The following is a 24811-nucleotide window of genomic DNA, read 5'->3' as shown; positions in this document are numbered from 1 at the left end:
AAAGGAATCCTTAGGTCCACATAACTCCTGGATCATGAAATCATCCCAGTACCTACTGCCAAAATCATTTTGGTTTTGATTTATTTTTTTTTTAACTAGCCACAAATTCAATAAGCAAATCCTGTCAGGAGAAATACCTAAATTTATATCTCTCCTAGTTTAGTCTTGCAGGGACCTGGTCTTCTTCTTCCATCTTGTTCCCCACATTCAAGTAGAATAATCAAACTAGTACTTATCTTGATTTAATCAGAGTTGACATTGCTCAGCAGCTCACAGTTGAGCATCTCCCAGCTTTATAGTCTGTTACTTTCAGCCAACTTCAAATCACTCTTCGGCGCTGCTGCTCTTGGTGTAACATTTCTAACAATGAGTTAACTGACACCTTGCAACCTACTTATCTGTTACCATTTCTACTCTTTAAATAACGTATCAAGCAATTATTTCTGCACATATGTACTCATATGTCTCCTTTGCATTAACTTCTCTTTCCCTCCAGGGGAAACTGAGCAATACCAGCCTCTTGGTCAAGCTACACTGTACATTCATATTTTTCTCAATGTAACTATGTGACCAAAGACAATCCCTAAGGCATTAAGTGGGCTACTATGTACCAGGCCAACATACTGTCTACTCCATAGAGAATGAAAACAAAAACAAGACACTAAAGTACAGCATTAAAAAATGTTGATTAATTCTTACAAGCTTCCCCCCACCCTGGGAAATTTTTATTGTGAAACATTTATGTAAAGTTACAACCCTAAGGAGCTGAAAGATCTGCTTCTCATAATTGATTACTACATTACAGAAAATAAAATACAACTTGAAATCTAAATACCTTGCATGAGCCTCTGCAATTTATTTATTTCCCCCACATATTTTCAATTCAAAAAAACTGATCGCTTGTTTGTGCACTCAAAACAGCGACTGCTGGGGGATTTTTCTTACTACACACTCCCTATTTTTAGCTTAACAGAAAAGACTTTATTAAAGTTAAGACAACAAACAGAGCTCCAATCAACCTGAAAGACCACAGAGAAAATTAACAGTTCATTATTAGTTTCATGTTTAACCTGAAACACAGATGTCGCTGTACCATCCTTTGGTCAGGTTTCTCTAGAAGCAGAAGTCCAAGGAAAAGAAAGTTTGGATTTATTTTGGGTACATCTGAGAAACAACTCTTGCTCAAGTCTGCCACTGCAGCTTGTTACTTCTATAAGCTACCAGAAAGTCACAGAAATATCCCCCGCAAGAGACAGCCACACACTACCACCCCTGCTCTAAGAAAAAGCAAGCACCAACAACTTCAGTGTTGTACAACACTTTAAAGGCAAATAGAAACCACATGCTTATTTAGTAAAGATGTAAATTATTGTGGACAAGAAGGAAAACAACATGCAGGGCAGCAGACTGCATGACAGCTATTTGCAGACAAATATTTTAATTCCAAACCAAAATTTAGCCAAGGAGCTCCCTAGTTTGCTATCCAACTTAGTAAAATTAAGTGCTCTCCATGTATCTAATTACATGTAACCTACCTAGGAGGACCATTAGTATAGGATTTTAAAACTAGCTCTCTTGCAGTATTCTGTTATCCAATTATTTTGCACAAGTTACGTTTAACATGGAATAAATACACACTGAAAACTGTTCATTACCCACTCAAACGTAAGCGATTCAAATACCTCATCCTAAGCCTTTTGGTACTTCAGCCATCCTCCCATAACTTTTGCATAGCCACCTGCCAGGATTAGAACAGCAACCGGCCGTTGCAGTTAAGAGCTGAATCGCGTCACTGGTTCGAAAAAGAAGAACTAGGAACTCATTGCTCAGGGTCCCCTTGGAAAAACAAAGCCCTTCTTCAGCAGACGGCAAGAAGAAAGGGCGGTAAAGGTATCGGCTCGGTTTTTTTTCAGTTCGGAAGGTGCTGAGGAGACAAGATACCAAACCAAGATTCACCCTCGCACATCAAACCTTTACGTGCGCTGAGGAAGCGCGGCGGAGCCGGACACTGACAGCGCGCCGCTGGGAATGGCTCGGCATGAGCCGCCCCCCCCCCCACGGAGCTCCCGCCTGCCCCGGAGTCACGGGATCCCCAATCACGCCACGCTCCCCCGCTGCCCGCACCGGCGCCGAGCACCGGCGGGGCCTTCTCCCAGCGCTGCCCCGGCCAGGGCCGCTCCGCAGAGGGGTGGCTGGGGAATGAGGGCGGCCGAGGCTCCCCTCCTGCTCCCCGGAGACGGCAGCTGGCGGAGCTCGGTGAGCGGAGAAGGGAGCGCTGGGAGTCAGGAAATGAGGAAACCCCGGTCAGCTCCGGACCGCTGCCCCACACCGCTACCTCGGGAAGTGGGAGCTCGACCCCCTCACCTCGAAGCAGCGGGCGAGGGGAAAGCCCCCGGCGCTGGCCGCCTCTCCCGAGACACCGGCCCCAGAGCCAGCGGCTACTGCCTGCCCGCCCGCCGAGGAGAAAGAGTGGGACGTGGGTCGGAGAGACCGATACCTGCCCGCGAGAAGACTACCACCAGTCCCGAACCCAGGCTCCGCCACCAGGCACTGGTGAAGGAAGAAACAACATGGCGGAACGGGCAGGGGGCGGAGGGGTGGGATCACGTGAGCGCTTGGCCCCGCCTCCCGGCGGAGCAGCTGTGCGCACGAGCCCGTGCGCGGAGTTGCTGCTGCCTTGGAGGGTCCGATCTGATGCGGTGCTACGGGAAAGGCCAGGCTTGGGCCTGGTGGGGCCGGTAACAGGAGCAGTGCGCCTCGGCTTCAGGTGTCGGTGGAAAGGCTGTGAGTATCTCTCACTGCTAGCCAGCCTGTAACGTCTGGCTTTACACTAGGAAAGGACAGATTTAGATACAAGGAAGTATGAGGGTCGTGAGGCACGGGCACCGGTTGCCCAGGGAAACTGTGGATGCCGCATCCCTGGCAGTGTTCAAGGACAGGCTGGACAGGCTTTGCTCAACCTGGTCTAGTGGAAGGTGTCCCTGGCCATGGCAGGGGGCTGGAACTAGGTGAGCTTTAGGTCCTTCCAACTCAAACCAGTCTGTGATTCTATGATTTAAAAGAAGCAGTGCTGTTCCACTGCAAAAGGACAATACTTTTATTTGTATTTGTAACAATGCTCTGAATTACTCCACTTTAAAACACCTTTGCATAGCTGTTTGCAGGTCAGAGTTATTTATTAAAGGCAGTAGTCTCACTGTGCTCGACATCGCATGCTCCACATTACATGCTCCCCATGTAAACGTGCTCCTGATTGTAAGGCAGCTTCACTTTAAGGGAGAGACATTTAAAAATATACACATGCCACTGAAGAAACTAACCAAAGCCCAAACTGCACTATTTAAAAAGAGTAGTCAGACACTACATTTTTTTCTTTTCCTGTAGGAATTCAGGATAATATTGACTGTTTAAAAAAGGTCACAGGAAAAAAAGGTCTGAAGCAGCTGGTATAGAGACTTTTTTGTGCTTTTACAAACCATCAAAAGGACAGGGCAAAATGTAATTAAAATGAAAAGAGCATAAATTGTTTATGTGTATTTAGAGAGGTTCCCACATCATCAAGAGGGATAGGCAATGACAGGTGTCCGGAAAGAGCACTGGAAATACACCCATGTGCTCTAGCAGTCATCACATGCCTCTGATCATAAGGGAGATGCAATCAGACTGGAATTGCCACTTGCAGAGTCATCTTGTTTTGGATCAGATTTACAACACGTCCCAACAAAAGGAAAACAAGATCTCAGTATCATCAAAAGGAAATGCCTCCTACTGACAGGAGGAGTATTAAAAGGCAGGCCATGCGAAAGGTACATCTGATGATACTAGTCCCATTCTTATTTAATAAAGCCTGACTTTGAAATTTTTGAGTACTTTTATCCCTGGGATCTGCTTTCATAAAATGCTAAAGTAAAATACAAGTAAGTGCTGGAGGAGCAGAAAAATGGTCTTTGAGTTATTGCATTATTTTGTGATTTAAATTGATTAAAAAAAAAAAAAACAACAGAAAAAACACCCACCCCCCCCCAAAAAAAAAGTCAACCTGCATTTAGAAGTGGAGGAGATGATTACTGTTTTGCACTTGATATCTTGTGGGATGAAGCTACCATATTTTTTGAGACAACACTGGTTCTCAGACATTTGGATAGACTTAAGGGAGATAAATCATAGAATCACAGAACAGTTTGGGTCGGAAAGGAACTTTACGGGTCATGTAGTCAAATACCCCTGCAATGAGCAGATACACCTTCAACTAGATCAGGTTGCTCAGAGCTCTGTCCAGCCTGATCTTGAATGTTTCCAGGGATGGGGCAAACACCTATCACAACAGGCCCTGCTAAAAAGTTTGTCCCTATCTTTCTGATAAGACTCCTTTAGGTAATGGAAGGCTGCTCTAATGTCTCCCTGGAGCTTTCTCTTCTTCAGGCTAAACAACTCCATCTCTCAGCCTGTCTCCATAGGAAAGGTGCCCATGGCCCTCCTCTGGACTTGCTACAACACTTCCATGTCCATGTTATGTTGAGGACACCAGAACTGTACACAATACTCCAAATGGAGTTTCACAAGAGCAGAGTAGAGGGAGGGGCAGGATCACCTCCTTCGACCTGCTGGTCACGCTCCTTTTGATGCAGCCCAGGATATGGTTGGCTTTCTGGACTGCAAGCGCACACTGCCAGCTCATGTCCAGCTTTTCATCCACTAGTACCAAGTCTTTCTCTGCAGGGCTGCTCTGAATCACTTCATCCATTAGCCTCCAGTGATACTGGGGGTTGCCCCAGTGCAGATGCAGGACCTTGCACCTGGCCTTGTTGAACAACATGAGGTTCACATAGGCCCACTTTTCAAGCTTGTCCAGGTCTCTCATATTTTTAAATATGTAGTTAGAAACAAAATTTTAGATTTTTGATATAAGATGTATTTTTATTTCTTTTATATGGGAACATAAAATAAAAAAGGACCATAACGTAACCATGGCCTATTATGCTTACCATATTATAGGCATAACTGAGTATTAATAGATTTAGTTCTACAGTTAAAACACATGCATGCCTGAGGATCAGGAACTAAAGGTCCTTTTCCCTTGTGTCCACCCTGTTACTATTACTCATGTGTGTAACAAAGCCAATAGCTGCTGTAGAACAAACAAAAACTCTAGAACAAATAATACCACTGATGAAGTTGGTCACATGAAGTAAACCTGCCTGTTCTTAGGTACATACAGAAGACGTGGTTTGAAACATGTGCACCAAAATCACTCCCATTTTAAATTCTGCAGCCAGTGTAGGGTCTTGACAGTGGGCCCACCACCCCTTACTGCTCCCTCATGTGCATGTTCATCTGAAAGCATACTCTGCACCTTAAGGATTTTATTCACAGAGCTGTATTTAGGAAGAGGTCTTTATGTCACATGCTAGCAAACAGCACAAACAGCATCCCAATAACAAATAAAGGGCAATTTTTTGTGTGTGTGTGTATAAGAAACTTCTGTATCAGCAAAGCTCTCGTGTTATAGAGCTTGTCAATAATGCTTTTTACCATCTGTAGTTGGCAAAGAGACTTTGTCCTGGCAATAGATGACACAGCCTCAGTAAAACATGACTTTGTCACCTCCTGGCTGAATTACAGCAGTACAAAATAGGGGGATATGAAGTCACTTGCCTTTATGCCTCTATTAATACCAGAATGCAGCAAGCCAGCCCCTAAGCAATCCAAGAAATTATCAAAGTGCTCTTGTTTCTTTCCTTATCTTCCAGGCACTCAGTGAACTGGGCCATTACACCCTGGATTCCCTGAAGGACTGTAATTCAACATACTTGCTCTTTAACCACAGCCTGTTACCAGGTAACTTTTCTTCCTGTCAGAAAAAGCTTTTTTTTTTTTTTTTTTTTTTTTTTTAAAGAGCTGCATTAGTTGGCTTTAGTAACAGATGCACATAGCACAGCAGACTGAAAGGAACACACTTTAAAGAAACAATAAACAGCACAAATTTTCTTTGGGTTTGGAAAAGAAAAAGAGTTATAAAGAACAAATGGCAGCCAAGTACCCCCCTGAAAAGTGCCATAGTGAGAGAGTTAAGAGTGAGATACAAAAGGCACTCAATAGAAGGGAATGAAATGGATCTGGCAGTGGATCTCCAGGAACCATGAGTTTTGTCACTGATGTTAAAGGAGCAACACTGATTCTAATTAGCAGAGCTCTTCTTAATAATTGTTTTTACACTGAAAGCTGTGTGAAATTAGTTGTTAATTTAGCTCTCATATTTTCAAGACATGTATTGCAAGTTCTGCAGCCCCAGGCTGCTTGAGCTTTGAGTGCAATCTACATTTAAGAACTTGTTGCTAGTATTAAATCATAGGATTCAAGAAGCAGCTGAATTTGCAGCCTCTCTGGAAAACCTAGTGAAAACACATACAGACTTCAGACTTCCCTGGCTAATTTTTGGTTACTTTTATTCAGCCTGATTTGTTCTGTGTCTGTTTGGATCACTTCTAATATCATGCTTCTTTGTGGAGTAGCAATATGGATATGCTAAACATCATACAAAAATTAATTGTCTCTGCTTAAAAAAGTTAAGAGATGTTTTTCACATCTGGACAAACTGGAAAAAAAAAGAAAAAATGAAAAGAAAAACACAGTTTTAACAACATATAAGAATCTCACTTTTCAGATCTTTCCTTTTTATTCTTGTTTCTAGACTCCAATACTCGCTGTACTACCATGATTTAGACCCTCCTGCTGGCACATACGCTGTGTAGGTCCAAGTTGACTCTTTAGAGCCTTTTTGAGCAAAGCACACAATCTTATCCAGTCAAACATTTTAAGCCTGCACAGTTACACAGTCTGGGTAGGGACAATATAACCTATTAACAAACTGCAGCCTGGGGCAGTACTTTGCTTAGCAAAATTATGAACACACCTCTTTAAGTAAGAGCAATGATTTACTTGAATGACCATCTCATATTTGACACTTCATGTCTGTAGAATATTCTGATATATAGTGTCACATAATGCTACACATGACATCTGTTTCCTATTAAAGCTTTCAAGTAACAAGCGTTGGATACAAACACAGAAAAATGGCCAAAGTAGCAATGAGCTATCTTAGGTGAAAATAACCTAAGAAGGGAATACAATGATTCATGATTTTGCATACAGTTTCACTGTTATATGTAGAGTTGTGAGCAGCGTGTTTACCAGTATGAACTAGGCATAAAGTGAAACCAAACCTGGATGAGCTTTTTCACCAGTCCTGGAACAACAAAGATCCATTTCCCAAGAGTTGTGTCCTCAGCACACTTAAAACAGGTCTTGTTCAGTTTGCCTGCCTCCCAACACTTTCTGCTCTTTTCTGCCAGTATTCCTAGATCTCCTCCTTGTGCCAAACTACTATCCGGGCAAGCAGGAGTGTATTTTGTGTCTTTCAGGTAATAACCAACAACCTAGCAACTATGCATGTGTTTAACCAACCACCAGCAACTTAGGTGAGGTAACTCCTGAATAAAAGATAAGGGCTCCATCTCTGTAAATAGAAACAGAAATTCTGGATTTCGCAAGATTTACAAATATATTCTCATATTTTAATGTATAGATTTAACTGTATTAGTTGCAAAGCCAGCTCTTGAGTTCAATTGTTATTGGGAAGGAAGGCAATGGAGGAATGCCTGCTCATAATGTATTACCATGTAAAACTACTTTAAAATGCAGAGGGCTTCCCCTAAGACTTCTGACTGCTCTTGGTTTGAAATGGACAGAAGAAAGTTCAGGGACAGTTGTGATAGTGGCATGATTACAATCCTTTATTTGTCAATTTGTATTTTAGTTGTTTCTATATCTCATAAACTCAAACTGCAGTTGTTAGTAACTGGATTTTATTACTTCTGTATCTTAGAAGAAGAGCCAAATGATCCTTGTGCTGCTGCAGGCAGGGCTCACTTAGATCACAGTAAGGCACGCTCGCTCAGTGATCTGAAAAAGTTTTAAGATACCAGCTGTTCACATTTCCTCAGCTGTTCAGTAAATGTGGATCTGTAGAAAATCCCAGCCCTTTTGGGGCATGTGGCTTAGCACTATACATTTATTGATGGGCAGTTCAAAAGAAAATGAGGTTACACCAGTACCCCAGAGGAGTACTTTGGAGTACTGGTGGATGAAAGATTGGATATAACCCAGCAGTGTACACTCGCAGCCCAGAATGCCAGTTGTATCTTGGGCTGCATCAAATGGTGGGGCCAGCAGGTTGAGGGAGATGATTTTCCCTCTCTGCTGTGTGCTGGTGAGACCCCATCTGGAGTACTGTGCTCAGCTCTGGGGTCCTCAGCACAGGAAAGACATGGAGCTGGTGGAGAAGGTCCAGAGGAGAGCCACAAAAATGATCAGAGGGCTTGGGGCACCTCTTCTATGAAGAAAGGTGGAGAGAGTTGGGGTTATTCAACCTGGAGAAAACACCAGGCAGACCTTATTGTGGCATTTCAGTCCTTAAAAGGGGTATGTAAGAAAGATGGGGAGAGACTTTTTCACAGGGCTTGTTGCAATAGGATGAGGGGTTTAGTTTTCAACTAAAAGAGGTGAGATTCAGGCTGGAAGCAAGAAAGAAATTTTTTTACAACTAGTGTGGTAAAATACTGGCACAGGTTGCCCAGAGCAGTGTAGATGCATCCTCCCCCGGAGACATTAAAGGACAGGCTGGATGCAGCTCTGGGCAACCTGATCAAATGAAAGAGGGGGTTGGACTATATAACCTTTGAAGGCCCCTTCCAAACGAAACTATTCTATGATTACAATATTACATCACAAATGTAGTCCATATAATGGTTACAAATTTTACCCTTGAAATATAATTTTCTGTTAAAACCACTGTCCATGACTTTTAACATTTCACTTTGCCAAAACTTGGATGAGCTGTACATTACTGGAATGGCTTCAAAACCATATGCAGGCAGGAATTATTTATAACTGTCTGTTGTTCACAGCTAAAATAAAACTCTCCTACTACACAGTGTTCCGACACTGCACAGAACTGGCATAAAGCTCCCCTCAATAGGACCACGACCTCCAAAACAACAGCACGCAACTTTGTGCTTACTGTGAGCCAGTAACACAGATGTGCTTGCTTTCCTAGAGGTTTACTGAAAGCTAAAAATACTTTTCACTGGAGTACTTCCACTTAAACAAGCAGGAAGGACTACTTGTAAGCATCAATCTGAGCACATGAGCAGGGGTGGGAAGGAAGGTTGGTTATTAAACTGACTGGTTACTCAACTGAACACTGGAGGTCTGGCATAATGCTTAAATATTTGTTTTACGTCAGTGGAATTCCATTTAAACACATATTTTCACATGATAAATCACAGTAAGTCACACTGCTGAAAGTTAACACTTCACAGAATGGAAAAGATTTTTTCTTGGCTTTTTCCAGTAGAGTAGTTGTAAGCATCTCTTTTTAACATCAGGTTACACACCATTTTCACCATATACACATAGAGGCCCATCTTCTCTTTTATTTTAAGTCTTGGCTGGCTTTTAGTTCACCACTAGCTATATTTTATCATTTCATGCTCCAACTCCTTTCTCTGACAGGTCATGTGGCTGGAGAGCTCCAGGGCAGTGCTTCAGCCCTGAAAAGCTGACCAGCCTCAGCTGTCTGACAGCCAGAGAGGTGAAGGAACTGCCCTTAATTCCTCCAGCAGACACTCACCAGGTGTCTCTGCTCAGCTGATGCATTTTAGCCTTGAACTGCAAAAAGACTGTTATGCATTTGTAAGATACCTCCATTAATGTTAAGTATGCCGTTTCATTGTTTATATAAGAGTGAAAATAAATACTTTCCTCTGTGCCTAAAGCATGATTTTGGCAATTTACTGACCCATTTCACCATCTTGTCCATGCTCCAACAAGGAAATTCATTATGAAGGTTATGTGTCCAGACAGTACCACTGATTTGCTGCAAGAGCAAATCTGCAGGCTGGCAGAGCAGATTTATTCTTCACTGCATCTTATTAGGTCCGTGAGTTGACACACTGATGTGCTCATAAAATCAGGACTCAATGCAAGACCCATTTCCTCTCATTTACACATTTACAGTAACTCAAAACCAGTGAAGACATCAAAATACAGACACACAGTATGAACAGAGTCTTCTACAGACCAACAGACAACTGTGAAAGATACCCAGACTCGGGTGGTTCTCTCAGTTCAGAAAAGAAACATCTCCTTAACTGCTGATATGTACTCCATTCTAAGTACTCAGCTGAATTTGAAGTCATTTTATATTTTCCAGAAAAAGAATGCTGAGGGGCTTTTTTTTTTTTTAATAAATAAATGCTCCTGGAATATAGCCAGTGTTGCCTCTGGAACAAAAACACATATAAACACTTCAGCTGTTAAAGAGTTCCTCATATTCATTTTTCTGGGTAATCTGCACTATATAAAAACATGAATTTGTTCAGTGCAGGACAGATGTACCAGTTCAAGAGAAAATTTCCATTCAGAAAGTGATTCGTTTCATGCCTTTATTAAATAAAGATAAATCTAATAACATACTTTAAAAAAAAATAAATTATTGTCTGATCCTCCATTAATTTCTTGACAGTAACAGGACATATCACCTTACATTGAAAATCTGAACTGCAAACTGGCAAGATTGTCACAAGTCCTATTTTCCTCCCAACAGCTGTAGAAAGCTAAAGAATTTCTGCATTCATTAGCTAGCTCCTTCTCCCTCTTTTACACTGTTATTCATTCTTTTTTTTTCTCCTCTTAGACATTACCTCTTGAACTTACTAATCTAACACTTACTTGCAAAAACTCGTTTAATTAAGGAGTGAATCTATGCTGAACATTCTGCAATGCACACAGGTCTGTGAACTGCAGTTTTGGGAACAGTTTGTTGATTCTAAATTAAACTTACATTCTGTGAAAGAGCTCCTGCTGAAGACAATGAAAATCCCATGTTCTCATCATCTCGGGGATAAAAACCTGCAACATCTGGAATATTTTTAATGGATTTACCAGTGAATATTCCACTCTCAGATACATTATTACCATTTTTTCCCTTTATTTCTTTACATATTGACATTACTTAAAACCACATAGATTTATTCAAGTCATCTTCAAATATAACTTAGCAATTTTTAAAACCTGTTTTTTCACTTTTTACTTGCAGTATCTACGTACTACCAATAAAAAAAAATTTAATTGCAGTTTCAACTGAAATCCCATCTCATATCTGGTTCTGAACTGCTTATTAAAGAGGGATGGCATTATAAACAAATCCATCTGCTGTGATACCACTGTTCTCCACATTCATTACAAATAACATAAGTCAACATTTGTTCATCTGGATTTGTGTTTCTCACCCAACCTGGAAGAAAGAGAGCTCCTCTGGTGATCATAGTGACTGTGCAATCAAATTTTTCACAACGCCTACACTTTATTTTGTTTGTCTGTGTGCCATTAATAGCTTGTGGAAGCTGATGTTCCTGAAGAGATGATTCAGTGTACAGAGCCCTCAACTGTTTCAGTTCATTGCTGGCCATTTCCATCACTGTCATCTCAGCAAAAGCCTTTGGACTCAAAGTCCCTGAAAAAAGGTTATGTTTTAAGTGGCAACTTTTAGGGTTCTTCAGGTTAGCAATTTTGCTTCTGATGCAATTTTTATACTTTTTGTCACTTTTAGCATGAAGATCAAAAATACATTTTTCGATTTCTTTAGCTAGCTCTAGCCATTTATCAGTTTCTTCTTTGTCTTTGGCAGAACCAGCCAAAGATTGATAAAGAAGATCCATACATTTACACCTCAGAGCTCTCATTGGATCCTGCTGCAGACTTGCTTGGTTAGGAAGAAGTTTAGAATCTTCATCATCAGTGTGATGTTCATCAAAAGAAGAAAGCTGATTCATGCTGCCTTCTGCCTCGTTACGTACTACATTTTTAACAGTTTGTGATGGGATCGACATTTTAGAACTAGTAGCATCTAATGCCTCCTGCTGACATGGTTCTTCAGACAGTGATTGTTCTCTAGGAACCATGCTAAGATATTCAATTTCTTTTTTCACATACACGAAATCTGACTTTTTAACTTGGATCGATTCAACACAGTTATTCTTGTAAAGTGCTTTCCACCTTGACAGTAACTGTTTTGCTTTCTTTTTTAACTCTGCTGAAGGGCAGCTCTTGAGTACTCTATACACAGCCTTGGCAACTCCTGTCCCCTGAAGATACTCTGTAGTCATATCAACATCTTCAAGTTCTTTAAGATGATATTCAATATCTTGGAAAGCGTTCTCAGACAGTAGTTTTTCAATACAATGGGCTCTGTGTACAATGTTTTTCTGGTCCGACATTTTGAAACCTGAAAGCAAAAAAACGTTTATTGTATTTATTGCATTTATGACATGAATTAGTTTTCTGTATATTCTTATACTTTTTTTATGATATTTTACACTATTTTAATGTTTTTTCCAGCTTTTACCTTAAATGGTGTAGAGCTAGTAGAGCAAATGCAAAATGCAGAGAAGCTTGGGTCCTGGAAAAATGCAGGTGGATATGGGTAGTCTAACTTGTGCAAGAATAATGCCAAAAAAGAAAGCCTGCAGGGACTTCTGCTACAGTAGAGTTACAACTTAAAAGTAGGGTATGACACTAATATTTAAGGAAAAGAACATGGTCTCTCCAAAATAGTCTTGCATGCACACCACAACAGATGTTCTCAGGGAGGTTCTCAACTACTGCAAAGTAGAGCAATACACAACCAGTCTGTTGTATGAGATTACAGGGAGACTTCGCATAAAATATACAAGGCTAGAAAGTTTAAGAAACCTCCACACTCACACTGTTTTAGTTAATATTAACTTCTACAGCAGACAGATGAGATACTGGGAATTGGGTTTTTTTGTTTTGTGGGGATTTTTGCTTGGGTTTTGATTGGTTGGTTGGGTTATTTTCATTTCAGACTTTTTCATCAAGCCTTTGTTAACTTCAAAAGAATAAAATTAAACAGCTAATGTGGGCATGGTATCTGACTAAAAACCACTGACATAAATGGCTTTTTCAAGCACCTAGTGGAGATACCACAGTTTTGAGGCCTTTTGACAAACTTTTATACATCACCATAACTTGGTATCAGGCATTTCTTCAATTACTATGCAGTAAGTAGCTGAACACAGACTATTTGGAGCTACAAAGTGAAGGTCTGGGGCTACTCTGCCGAAAGTTGAAGTGACTCTGATATAATTTCATGGACCTTAAACCCAAAATGCCACCCTAGCTCCTACTTGATGCTCACCTTTCACTTGCTATGCAAGAAATCACTTACATATCTCTTCCGAAAGCTTCTGTTTATAGTTGCTAACAAAGAGGCAAGTCAGACTAATAAATTTTTAACTGAGGTCCCCACTGTTGCCCTTCCAGCCTGGCATCATATTTCAGTTTGATTATTGAGGAAGGGCAGCTCAAAACCAGCAATATCTACAAAACGGTTTCAAAACAGTGAAATCTACAAACTCCTAATTGTTATTTCTGGAAATTCTTATAAAGTTAAAAGACATATCACTCTATCTCCTAAAAAGCACCTATTTTTCTTACAGCGACAGAATTACTTCCATACAGTCTGACCTGTTAAATTAAAAGAAAAAGAGGATTTCAGAAGCAGTCTCATGGCTTGAATATTTCCTTTCAATTCCTTTTTTCAAGCCCTTTCACCAAAAAAATGCTCAGTACATTGCTGTTGTGAAATTTACACACAAAAAAGTGTTAATACTACTAACATTATTCTCCTGTTTGCTGCAAAGGAATTAGATGTTGAATGCAGAATGGAATGTGTTAAGTGTTCCTCTTTTCTTAGGAGTTTGACTTCTAAACTTGTGCACAAAACCAGTTTTTTGTCTGAAGTTATACACATCGTGATTCTACCCTAGAAAAAGTCATCTGCTTGACAGGCTGACACAGGGCTAGCTACAGATGTCCGTATTTAAAAGAACTCAAGCAGATTTCTTGCACCATCATTGTTTCCATGATGAAACCTCCTAGGGAATGAGGAGAGAGAAGGGACAAGTGATACAGCTGGGTGATTCACATGCTCTGTTGCTTTCTGTAACCACCAGCCCAGCTAACCTGTTTTATGCATGACAGAAATAAGTTCAAACTTTAGGTAGGGCCTCAGAGCTCCACAAAAGAAAAGGACAAAGAGCATGAACCATCATCTGTTTCTATAATCCTTAACCACAGACCAACCTGACCTCTACAGTGAATTCACTTAATGTGAATTTAAACCCTCTGCATTCACTTAATGTGTATTTAAACAGCTCCTTCTTGTCTCAACATTTTGGAGTCCTGCAAAACCTCACTAATAGCTATTACAGGAACTGATTTACTGGTCAACACATTTCAGAACCAGAGAAACAGGACGCATTTTTCAAATACTGAAGTTGAACTCCATGCTTCGTTATACTGAAAAGCACATATAATTGTATCTAATCATCTGTTCTGCTGCAGGACCACACAGAGGCTGTGAGAGTAGAAAGAGATGTTTTATTATGTAGGGCAGCCATCACTACAGCAGGACAGTTCCTGTCTCCAGAACACCAAGTAGCTGACAAGAGAAAATGATGATCTGCTGATTTACTGTTTTTCATGCAAACAGGGCAGAGCTGATGACACAGTTACACGCTCAACCAGTATGACTACCCTATGCCTTGGAATCAAGACCTCCTCCCAACATACTCCAAACGTAATTTTCTTCAGTTCTTGTATGTATGTATGTATGTATGCAGTGTATTATGGTCTTGTTTAACATCTTTGTCGCTGACACTGACAATGGGATTGACTGCGCCCTCAGCAAGTTTGCCGATGACACCAAGCTGTGTGGTTCGGTTGATAAGCTGGAGGGAAGGAATGCCATCCAGAGGGACCTTGACACGCTTGTGAGGTGGGCTGATGCCAACCTCATGAAGTTTAACCATGCCAAGTGCAAGGTCCTACACCTGGGTCAGAGCAATCCCAGGCACAGCTACAGGTTGGGCAGAGAAGAGATTCAGAGTAGCCCTGTGGAGAAGGACTTGGGCGTGCTGGTCGATGAGAAAATGAACGTGAGCCAGCAGTGTGCACTTGCAGCCCAGAAAGCCAACCGTATCCTGGTCTGCATCAAAAGGAGTGTGGCCAGCAGGTCGAAGGAGGTGATCCTGCCCCTCTATTCTGCTCTCGTGAGACCTCACTTGGAGTATTGTGTACAGTTCTGGTGTCCTCAACATAAGACGGACATGGAACTGTTGGAACAAGGTGAGAGGAGGGCCACGAGAATGATCAGGGGACTGGAGCACCTCCCATATGAAGATCGGCTGAGAAAGTTGGGGCTGTTCAGCCTGCAGAAGAGAAGGCTGTGTGGAGACCTCATAGCAGCCTTCCAGTATCTGAAGGGGGCCTATAGGGACGCTGGGGATGGACTCTTCATTAGGGACTGTAGTGACAGGACAAGGGGTAATGGGTTAAAACTTAAACAGGGGAAGTTTAGATTGGATATAAGGAGAACGTTCTTTCCTGTTAGAGTGGTGAGGCACTGGAATAGGCTGCCCAAGCAGCTTGTGAATGCTCCATCCCTGGCAGTGTTCAAGGCCAGGTTGGACGAGGCCTTGGGTGATATAGTTTGGAGTGAGGTGTCCCTGCCTATGGCAGGGGAGTTGGAACTTGATGATCTTAAGGTCCTTTCCAACCCTAACCATTCTATGATTCTATGATTATGCTACACATACCATAAAATATACTTATCCAAATGCAAGATGACTTCATGAATTCTCAGTATTTAGTACACAGGACACATGCAAAAATAAAAACTACTCACAAAGTGCTCTGTTGGTAATTAGTCCATGCATATGCTTTGATCCTGGACAAAGGTGAGGTATTTTGATCTTTCATAGGGGGCTGTGCTTCACAGAAAGTTTTCTCTCTTACAGTGCAGGGTGAAGATCTGTATATAAAAAATGATGATTAAAGTCCATGGAGATCATCTGCTTTATGGTAGTGGTCCTTGCTCATGGTTATCCACCTGACCCCAGGCAGCCCACCAAGGTGGCAAGGTGAAAGCCCATTTGTGTGGCTAATCTGACACAAGAAAATTGTATGGCTGCAAAAGACTCCTTTGGCTCCACAGCTACAAAGAGGCATTGACAGCTGGGGTGACTAACACAAAACCTCTAAGGGGACCTAGAGCCCAGACACTGGCATCTGCAGTAAGAATGCAGCCATTCTGCCATACACTCAATGAATTACCTTGCACTTGTTGGACACTTACAGCTACTCAGAAGGAGCTGATGTATGCTAATTCATGACCCACACTAAGATGCTTTCTTCTTAACAGGCAGATCTAAGACAACCTGGTTTAGTTTTTCACTTGTTAACTCTCTACCAGATACATAAAAGGCTGGTTTAGAGGGGGCTAAATGCAGTATATATGTTCTACCTCAGGACTTTTTCCACATGTATGCTAAGGCAATAAATTATTACAAATTTTAAGATCTTCTTAGTCATGCATTAACCTTTTCAAGTTTATGCAACATTAAATTTAAGTACATAAATGTTATGCCATTTACAGTTACACAAACAAACTGAAAACAGAATATGGACACCAAAATATAAACAATGGTTTTTAAATAATTTTGGAAGTTCAACCACCTAACAGACTATTCACATTTAAGTCAAAACAATCACTTCTAAGGGAATACTTTCCTCAACATGTACAACATGTAGCAAAGAGGTAGGACTGAGTGACTGACTCCCTTCAAACTTATTAAGCAAACCTAGGTGAAAATAACAGAAGAAAGTTATCAAAATACATGACAAAATCAGAACCAAATCCTTAATTATTTCAATGAAGCAGGGTATCCCCTGGTAACTGGCAGAAGCATAAAAAACAGCCAGCAGAGAAACCACTAAATAAAGGTAATAAACATTTCTTTATCAGTGACAATAGAAAGGTTTGTATGGGGAAAGAATTCTTGGAATGGTAGTGGCTTTGCTGTATGTACCTAGTTTGCAAAGGATCTTAAGATCCTTCAATATGAAAAGTAATACATAGCTCTGAAATACTAGGTTAACTACTCAATCATAAATTTAATCTCACCTTCCAAATTAAAAGACAGTGTGGTGGAAAACCAAAACAAAACTCTGCATTTGTTGCCCTATAAATCAAGCAAGATTGGATTTATCACCGAGGTTGACAGAAACCATTATTTAACAGGATAAGAAATTTAAGAAAGATTCCTCAACTTCTAAATAACATATGCAGTTATGAAATGGTTTACTACTGCTGCCTTCCTTCAAAAGATGAGGTAGAGCTCTTCTTTAATACTGGAAACCCTGCATAGCGTTTCATCTTAAGTCTGGATGTCAACCAGAGACTTCTCTAATCACAGTGTGACTTCTTCAGACAACTGTAGAAAACAGGTTTTTCATGTTCTTGTACAGAGAAACAAGAAATTACTGATACAGTGGTACTATTGGAGTGTATTTTCTAGCCAAAGTTCACTGAGAACTTAGGTATAGCAAGCTGGAGTTCTTTCCTGCTCAGACTCCAGTTCCTTGAACTCTAATCTTCCTGCTGTAAATCAGGGTTTTGGTGTTTGTGGTAGGACTGCAAAACCTCCATGTATGTGTATGCTTTATTTTGTTGCTTTGTGCAAAGAACAGTGGAAGTCTGCCATACCCAAGACAGCTGCCAGATCTCTGAGTGCCCACTGACAAGGCATTTTTGAGTTTTATGCTGTGTCAGATAAGCAGAATCACTGATTGAAATACAAACTACTTTTAAAAAGAATTGAGAGGTGGGCATTAAAAATACTCTAATTGTCTACAAATATTTATCATTCTCTCTAGTTCTCAGATAATAGAAGTAAAGCTTACAGGGTGAAATGACCTTCCTAAACTGGTTCAATAGGTCAGCTGCAGAACAAAGATAATGTTTTAAACCACAGCTCTGCTTCTTTGACAACTCCACAGTCCTAAGGAGCTGTTCATAATGTTCAAAATTTGAGTGAAGGGAAAAACAAAAAAGAAAAATGAAAAAAAAAAAAAGATAAAGAGGAAGTTGGGAGAAGCCTTAAAACTTGTTGAGGAGAAAGCCAACGCTTCACAGAAACCAAGCTGCAATTCCAAATGGAAAATTATTTTGCCACTTGAGGGAGCTGGAACATAGCAAACCCATGAGCCTTGTGAAATGTGCATAATGAGAAAATCCAGCCTGTTAAGAAAAAAAGACAAAATTATTTCCCTATGACCTTTCGGAGACTTCACATTTTTAGGTACCTATTTGCTTTGGGAAAATAAAACAAAAAAACCATAAACCTGTAAATCCAAAGGTGCTGGGATACAGACAGGAGTGAAAGTGTGCATCCCTTATCCAGTCATTGTCCTGTATATTACTCTTTCATTCAACATCTTTTGAATTTGGAATCTGACCACTTTTATACCTGATTTGATAATATTTGGCAAATACTGCTGAACAAATATTTGCTAAATTAACTGAATCATACTCAGCACTGTTCTGCTGCGTTCCCAGTTTCAAGAAATAAGGAATCCAAGAAGGGAGGATTTGTTTATTCAAATAAGTTACGAAGCTTTTTTACTGTAGAGATGCAAGAATGAAAGTACAAATGATAGTATCACAATTTTGTGAAGTATAAAATGAACATTCTCATCTCCCGTGCAACTAAACAAGGCGTTTCCACCCTGCTTAACTTTAGCAATGCATGAGAACATCTGTTTGAATTCCAAGTATCTATTGAAGGTTACAAGGTAGAAACTGACTTGTTTTCATAATGAGACCTTGTAATGCTGTGGTGATGAAGCACTTTCTTGCTAAATCATTAGGTCTCTCACACTGACTGCATCATATAATGAGTCACTCCTGTATACAAGAATAAATGGTGATCAATAAAAATCTTGTAAGTCAGTTTTCTCCTAAGGAAAAAAAGACCAGTCTATCTCAGTTTAAAATATGGCCATCCTGTAATAATACCACGTTGAATCAGAACTTTTTTAAGCATTAAAATGACTAAGCAGGAAAAAAACCAATCAACCAACCAACCCAGCCTCAGACATTTGCTGATAACTGCAAAGCCAGTCCCTGAGAAACACACTGTCCTCTCCAAAGCCATTTGGGGTAAACGCCTTTTCTCTGCTATATGCCTGTATGTTTCAAAGCCATAACCTATTTTTCCTTAGCACAGATAACTCCCACTAATAAACCAAGACAAACTCAGAATGTATCCAAGTATGGATGAATGTCTTGGAAGGGCAAAGAAGGCTAAACACCACCCCCTCCTCATCCCAATCTCAAAAGTAGATGATTTTTCCTTTAAGGAATTCTACGTAATCAGTAGAAAATCCAGACCACAGCCAACATAAAGATCAGAAGAAGCCAAGTACTCTTAATGGTGCAATAAAGTTTCTGCCAAAAATGCACACAGCAGAGTCTTGGAAATACCATATTTCTTGCTTTCGGCAACCTAAATACCATATAAACAACAAAAATGATCAAATGCTATTTTAAACTCAGAGCTTAAGTAGAAATCAGAGAATTCTCACAGCCAGCCTCCAGACTCAAAAACATTACTTCACTGTATCTACCGTGAAAGACACATCAAAGATGTCACCAATAAATCATTTTCCAGGGTTTTTATTTCATCTTGGCAAAAATAAGAGCTCTTCCTGCCTCTCAGCAGGAACCCCTTCCACCCTCACAAGTTTTTGAACTATAGAGAAATTGCTTTCTGAAGAATAACCACGAGTAAAAATAAGTTTTTTATTCCGCTAATAAAGCTAAATACAATAATAACTGAGGTGATACAACAATACTATTATCAGATGTCAATGACCACTGGTACCTCACTGACCAAGCAGCAAATTAAGTGAGCTCAGGATTACTGCAAAACCATTCACCAAAAATCTTTACTTCACTTGCACAACTCCGTCACTGTAATACCAGAGGCAAAGTGCACCTTTTATTCTTTTTAAAACAACAGAATAGAGCCACAGCGATCAAGAAAATGAAAATTAAGGAAGAATACTTTGGAAAACACTGTTTCAAGAAATTCTCAAGGACAACATCTGCTGAAAAAGTTTGTGCATGATGGAAGGTAGTCTGATAGATAAATAGCTTTGTTCTGGATCTTTTACATCACTGACTGCTTGAACTACAGCATTCTTAACTAATATGGAGCTATGCTGCATCTACCCTGTGTTTCTCTTACTGGAACCATTCTCCCACAGCTTACTTCCCAAGAGAAGCAGTTTGCAGGGGAGGGAGGGCAGAGTACATCGCATTTATGTGAAGATGTACACAATAGCCTCTTTTACAAAGAACAATTTTTAAGCCTGATTCTGAGTCTACGCCAAAGTAGAGTTCTCAGCACATTTTTTTAGTAAGATCAAACATCCATGGGTTTAACAAGATTGGAACAGCTGTGGCCTTAACCGGACTGCTTAGCTACTGGCTTTGTTTGACCTTAGCATATAAGCTGGGGCTCAGGAAAAGACTCCAAATATTACAGCCACACCAGACAAATAACACCTTTGACTTGGCTCATGGCAAAATGTATCTGGGAAATTCTTTACGAATTGAACAGATATAGCTGTTTTGAGTTCTAGGAGGTTCAGATGATGTTACAGTGGGCACACACATCCCAGCACAGATTAACAGGTTAACCTGCTAACAGGTTCTTTTAACAGTTTAGAATTAAACTGATTCTTACTGGAAGGTATTTTAGCTTTTCCTGTATCTTGTCTGCCTTACACCTGTGAATTTTTCCCACTCAGTTGCGTGGTTATCCAAGTTAGACAAACACCTTAAACACTGAAAATGTTACAAGTAATGCATTATTCCACTGATTTGAAATCTCTATTGATGTGGTTGATCTTTTTAATAAAATACTTTGAAGATGTAAAAAAAAATGCAAAATTTAGTTTTAACAAGTTACAGATTGGAAGTATCAAGTAAAGGTATTGCTAATGTCTTCCACAAGAGAATAGCTACACAGATACATAATACATTCTAATACATCATGATTCAGTGGGGCAATAATAAAATATATCAGAGAGATTTGTGATTAAGCTTCATCTGAAACTATGTATAAATAACGTGCTTCTATTTGCTTTAAAACTTGCACCATTTCACACAAAGAAAGAGATGGTTTCTCTAAGTATTGCTTACTTTGATCAAGAACTTTTCAGTCTCTCATGCTCTGCCTGTGAGGAGGGGCACAAGAAGCCGGGAGGGAGCAGAGACAGAACACCCAACTCAAACTAGCCAAAGGGGTATTCCATACCACAGCACGTCATGCCCAGTGTATAAAATGGGGGGAGTTACCTGGAAGGGCAGATAGCTGCTTGGGTCGGGCTGGGTATTGGTCAGTGGGTGGTGGTCATTTTTCAGTATTAATTAACTTTATTCAAAATCACACTTTCAAGTCACACAGATTTTTCATGGGGTTTTCTGTTTTTTCAAATTTTTATGACAAAGCCTTATAAAAGCTAGCAGACGAATACCTTTTCTCTCAGCCACTTTCCACTACTTGCCAGTATGAGGTACTAGTTGGAGCTTCCAGCAGGTCAAAAGCCAGACTTTTGATAAATAGTGTATATCTTTGAAACATGAACTACCCTTTTGACCACGGGTGACAAATACACATCAGGAAAGAAAAGTGTTGAATGAAATTTAAGCAGATGATTCAGATGTGAATTAATGCTACGCAGCTATGGAAGGGACACAGATTGTGACTTATGTATCTGAATTTCACCGTGTGAAATTACTTTTTTGCACTTTATGAAACATTTCCTTCATTTTCTACCATTCATGTTTTTCCAACAGCAACAGAATTTAAACCAAAATGAATTTATTAGTAGCACTGTTAAACTTGAAAGACAATATGAAGATTATGTCACTATTTTCTCACAGCAAAGGGATGCTATACACATTCTTCATCACTCAAGAAACACACCAGGCAATAGCAATATGATTTTAGCAGCATTGTGTCATCATTTATTAATTAACTCTTTCACTCAATATATTTAGGTCTCCTAAACTGTTCAAGGATGGATTCAAATAATCATATTTACACTTCCAATCACTTAGGACAGTAAACCAACTGCATAATTTCAGCAGTGTAGTGACATCTTCCAAGGGGAAGCTGGTTTCTTCAATATACATTAACTGCAATGGCTTATAGAATTAATGCTAGCAGTTCCAGCTTGTGAAGCACTCACGCGCTCTCTCTTGACACCACTGGGATTGTATCAGACATCTGGACTGCTCCCTCTACTCAATGTCTGTGCACAAGAAACATTCATAATGCTGTCCTCCAAACACTGGGAAATCATAATTCAAAACTCTCAGTACACTGAGATTGGCTTATATGCTAAAATGCTCTTAGAAGCAAAAACTAGGACCTGTTCTGCATCTCTTTTAAGGCTGTAAGCCTCTACGGTTCCCATCTTTCCACCACAGACAAAATTATAACAAGTTTAGTTTTTAAAAAGCAAGGTTACAGAATCATATACAATGTGGCTTCAAGGACCAGTATTTGAAGGAATCAGAGTTTTGAGCACTCTATTGTAACTGTAGTAGATTGACAATGCTTTTCTTGTTCACCTATACTGATATCTCACGTGTTCCTGCTTGGTATTAGAGCTCTCCTCCCCATTTTTCTAACTTCCTTTTGAATTTCTTGTTCATTTACCTAGGTGGAATTAACTGAGTGGGTTCTTTTAAATCTACTGAAGTGAAGGAACTTGCTGTGAACTGCAGGTTTAAAATTGGCTTTTAAGTGACAGATCTCATCTAACATTCTTGCACCACCACTTATTATTCAGTTTTCATAAATACTGTTTATATCCTCTTGCAGATGTACTGATTTGAAAACTGGACATCCTCAGTATAAACAAAGCTTTCCTAAGGTGGATCTCAGTACCTGTCAGTAAGTTTCTGCGTTGGCACAGAAGTCCAAAAAAACAGACTGCCTTGCAGACAGGAGCATTTCCTTGGCAAAACCAGCTTTAAAGATTATTCTTATTCATATAGAGCTATCAAAAACTTCAATTCTATCACACTACAAGCAGAAATATATGTTCAGTCTGCAGTGCCTTTTTATGGTAAATTGTGCTGACAAATTAATATAAAAATGGAACACGTAAGTAATAGAAACGTTTTATCAACTTTTATGAGCTTTTCATCATTTGTCAGATGAGCACAGACTTTTTATGGCTTTAACGTTCAGTTTCTAGTTAAGCCTCGGCTCAGTACTGTTTCTACTTTTCATTTCATTGTCAGGGACACGCGTTAGATACTGCTTTATCATTGTTTTACAGGTTTTCCACTGAAAAATGGTAAACTTTTTTACTAAAAACAAACCCGTTTTATGCAGAAGAGCACATATGTACCTGATGCCTCTACAGATGAAGCACAAAGGGCATTTGTAAGATATTAGATGTGAAATACAATTGAAATGAAATTGATTTTTATATATCTAATTATTACAAATAATATTACATTAGAAAGCATGAACTAATTGCTTTCTACATTTATGCCAGCATTTCACTTATCTCAAGGCATAATGCTGCATGGAGCCCTATATAATAAATATCTAAAAATCTACCATAGTACTCCCATACTGCAATTTTCAAGGTCAGTCTCTTTGGTGAGTGGGAATTACAGCCACTTATGATACAAATCAGTAGCAAGAAGCAGCCCAGCCATATGTATTTGTCTGAGAGCAGCTGACACTTGCCCGAGGTGGAAGCCAGCCAGCCAGCCACAGATGACAGATTGTCTGGGAGAGGTTTGGAGTCGGCCTCATGATGCCAGCAGCTGATCAGTAGCACTATAACCTGCACAGTCACCCTTATAAATTGGGTGGGCCAGTGCACACTAGTCGCCCCTCCTCACACTCCTGACACGCCCCAATAGAAGCAGCCAGCAGGTACCTACCTGCCATCGCCCCCCGCTTCTCAGGGAGTGTTTACCCGATCCCCTTCGGCCCCCGAGGCCTGAGCCGGGGCTAGCACCATGCTGACGGGCAAACCGGGGAGGAGAAGAACCGGGCCGGTTTTTGTCCCACGTGGGCTGATACTGCGCGGGGGAGACCCGGCACCGCTCACTCCCGCCGCGCCTCCAGACCTCATCCCCTGGCCCAGGGCACGGAGGAGCGCCCTCCCGGAATCACGGACTGGAGAGCCTTGCGCCTCCCTTCCGCTGCCGCTAGCGACACACTCAGCACAGCTGCCACACAACCCACTACCCTCCCATACCGCGGCAGCACGCCGGCGCCTTTACCTCTGCAGCGGCCCTCAACATGGCGCTTCCCTTCCGCTTCCTGCTCCGCGCCTGGGAGCGCCTCTGCCGTGTCCCGCAAGCGGGCGGGCCGACCTCAGGGGTTGAGGGGTTGCGCTCTTGCCCCCGCGGCTTCCCGTGAGCCCGGCCGGCAGCGGAGCGGTCTGGGGTGGGCGTGAGGCCGGAGGCAGGAACTCGCCTCGTAGGTTGGGCAGACCCGCTTGCTCCCGCAGTGGGTGATGAGCCCCCGAGCAGAGAAGGCTCGTCTCGTTGTCTGACGGCCATCCCCATCCTCTTGCAGCGTATTCGGTGTGAGCTCCTATGCTGTCCCCTGGGGCCACTGCAGGGCTGAAAGTAGCTCCGAGTGAGCCACGGTGTGCGTAGAGCCACAGTAGAAACAACCAGCTTTCCTAAGCAGCCTCCGGTGGGAAGGCACAGCTTCCACTGGGGCTACTGTCACATACTGGGTGTTGCTCCCTCTGACATGGCCATGGAGTTAAAGGG

General features: G+C 41.0%; 2 protein-coding genes across 5 annotated transcripts in view; both read right to left on the bottom strand.

The window, feature by feature from the left end:
• Nucleotides 1-24104, bottom strand: part of RAB9A (RAB9A, member RAS oncogene family) — a 33210-nt gene extending 9106 nt beyond the window's left edge. Inside the window, exon 1 of one of the 2 annotated variants that reach the window (XM_061364455.1) lies at nt 23966-24104. The gene's annotated coding sequence lies outside the window, so the exon portion shown is untranslated. Of the gene's footprint in view, nt 1-2497; nt 2506-23965 lie in introns of those variants that run through there. The other variant, XM_061364458.1, reaches the window with a different exon arrangement.
• Nucleotides 11152-24104, bottom strand: TCEANC (transcription elongation factor A N-terminal and central domain containing). Of its 3 annotated transcripts, none has more exons than XM_061364439.1 (3): nt 23966-24092; nt 15830-15955; nt 11152-12346 (listed from the first exon to the last, which is right to left on the bottom strand). In XM_061364439.1, the coding sequence occupies exons 2-3, from the start codon at nt 15858-15860 to the stop codon at nt 11256-11258; spliced, it is 1122 nt and encodes a 373-aa protein (XP_061220423.1). In that variant the 5' UTR covers nt 15861-15955; nt 23966-24092; the 3' UTR covers nt 11152-11255. The 3 variants fall into 3 exon arrangements, with proteins under 3 accessions (XP_061220423.1, XP_061220424.1, XP_061220425.1); XM_061364440.1 differs by having other exon boundaries at nt 15830-15909; XM_061364441.1 differs by lacking the exon at nt 15830-15955 and having other exon boundaries at nt 23966-24104.
• Nucleotides 24105-24811: the final 707 nt, after the last annotated feature.

The sequence above is a fragment of the Neopsephotus bourkii genome, unplaced genomic scaffold (genome assembly GCF_033783945.1).
Source record: "Neopsephotus bourkii isolate Nb327-2 ecotype Australia unplaced genomic scaffold, CSIRO-AGI_Nbou_v1 NB_1234, whole genome shotgun sequence".
Taxonomy (NCBI): Eukaryota; Metazoa; Chordata; class Aves; order Psittaciformes; family Psittacidae; genus Neopsephotus; species Neopsephotus bourkii.
Note: the sequence above shows the minus strand (reverse complement) of the source record. Positions and strands in the feature narration are given on the sequence as shown.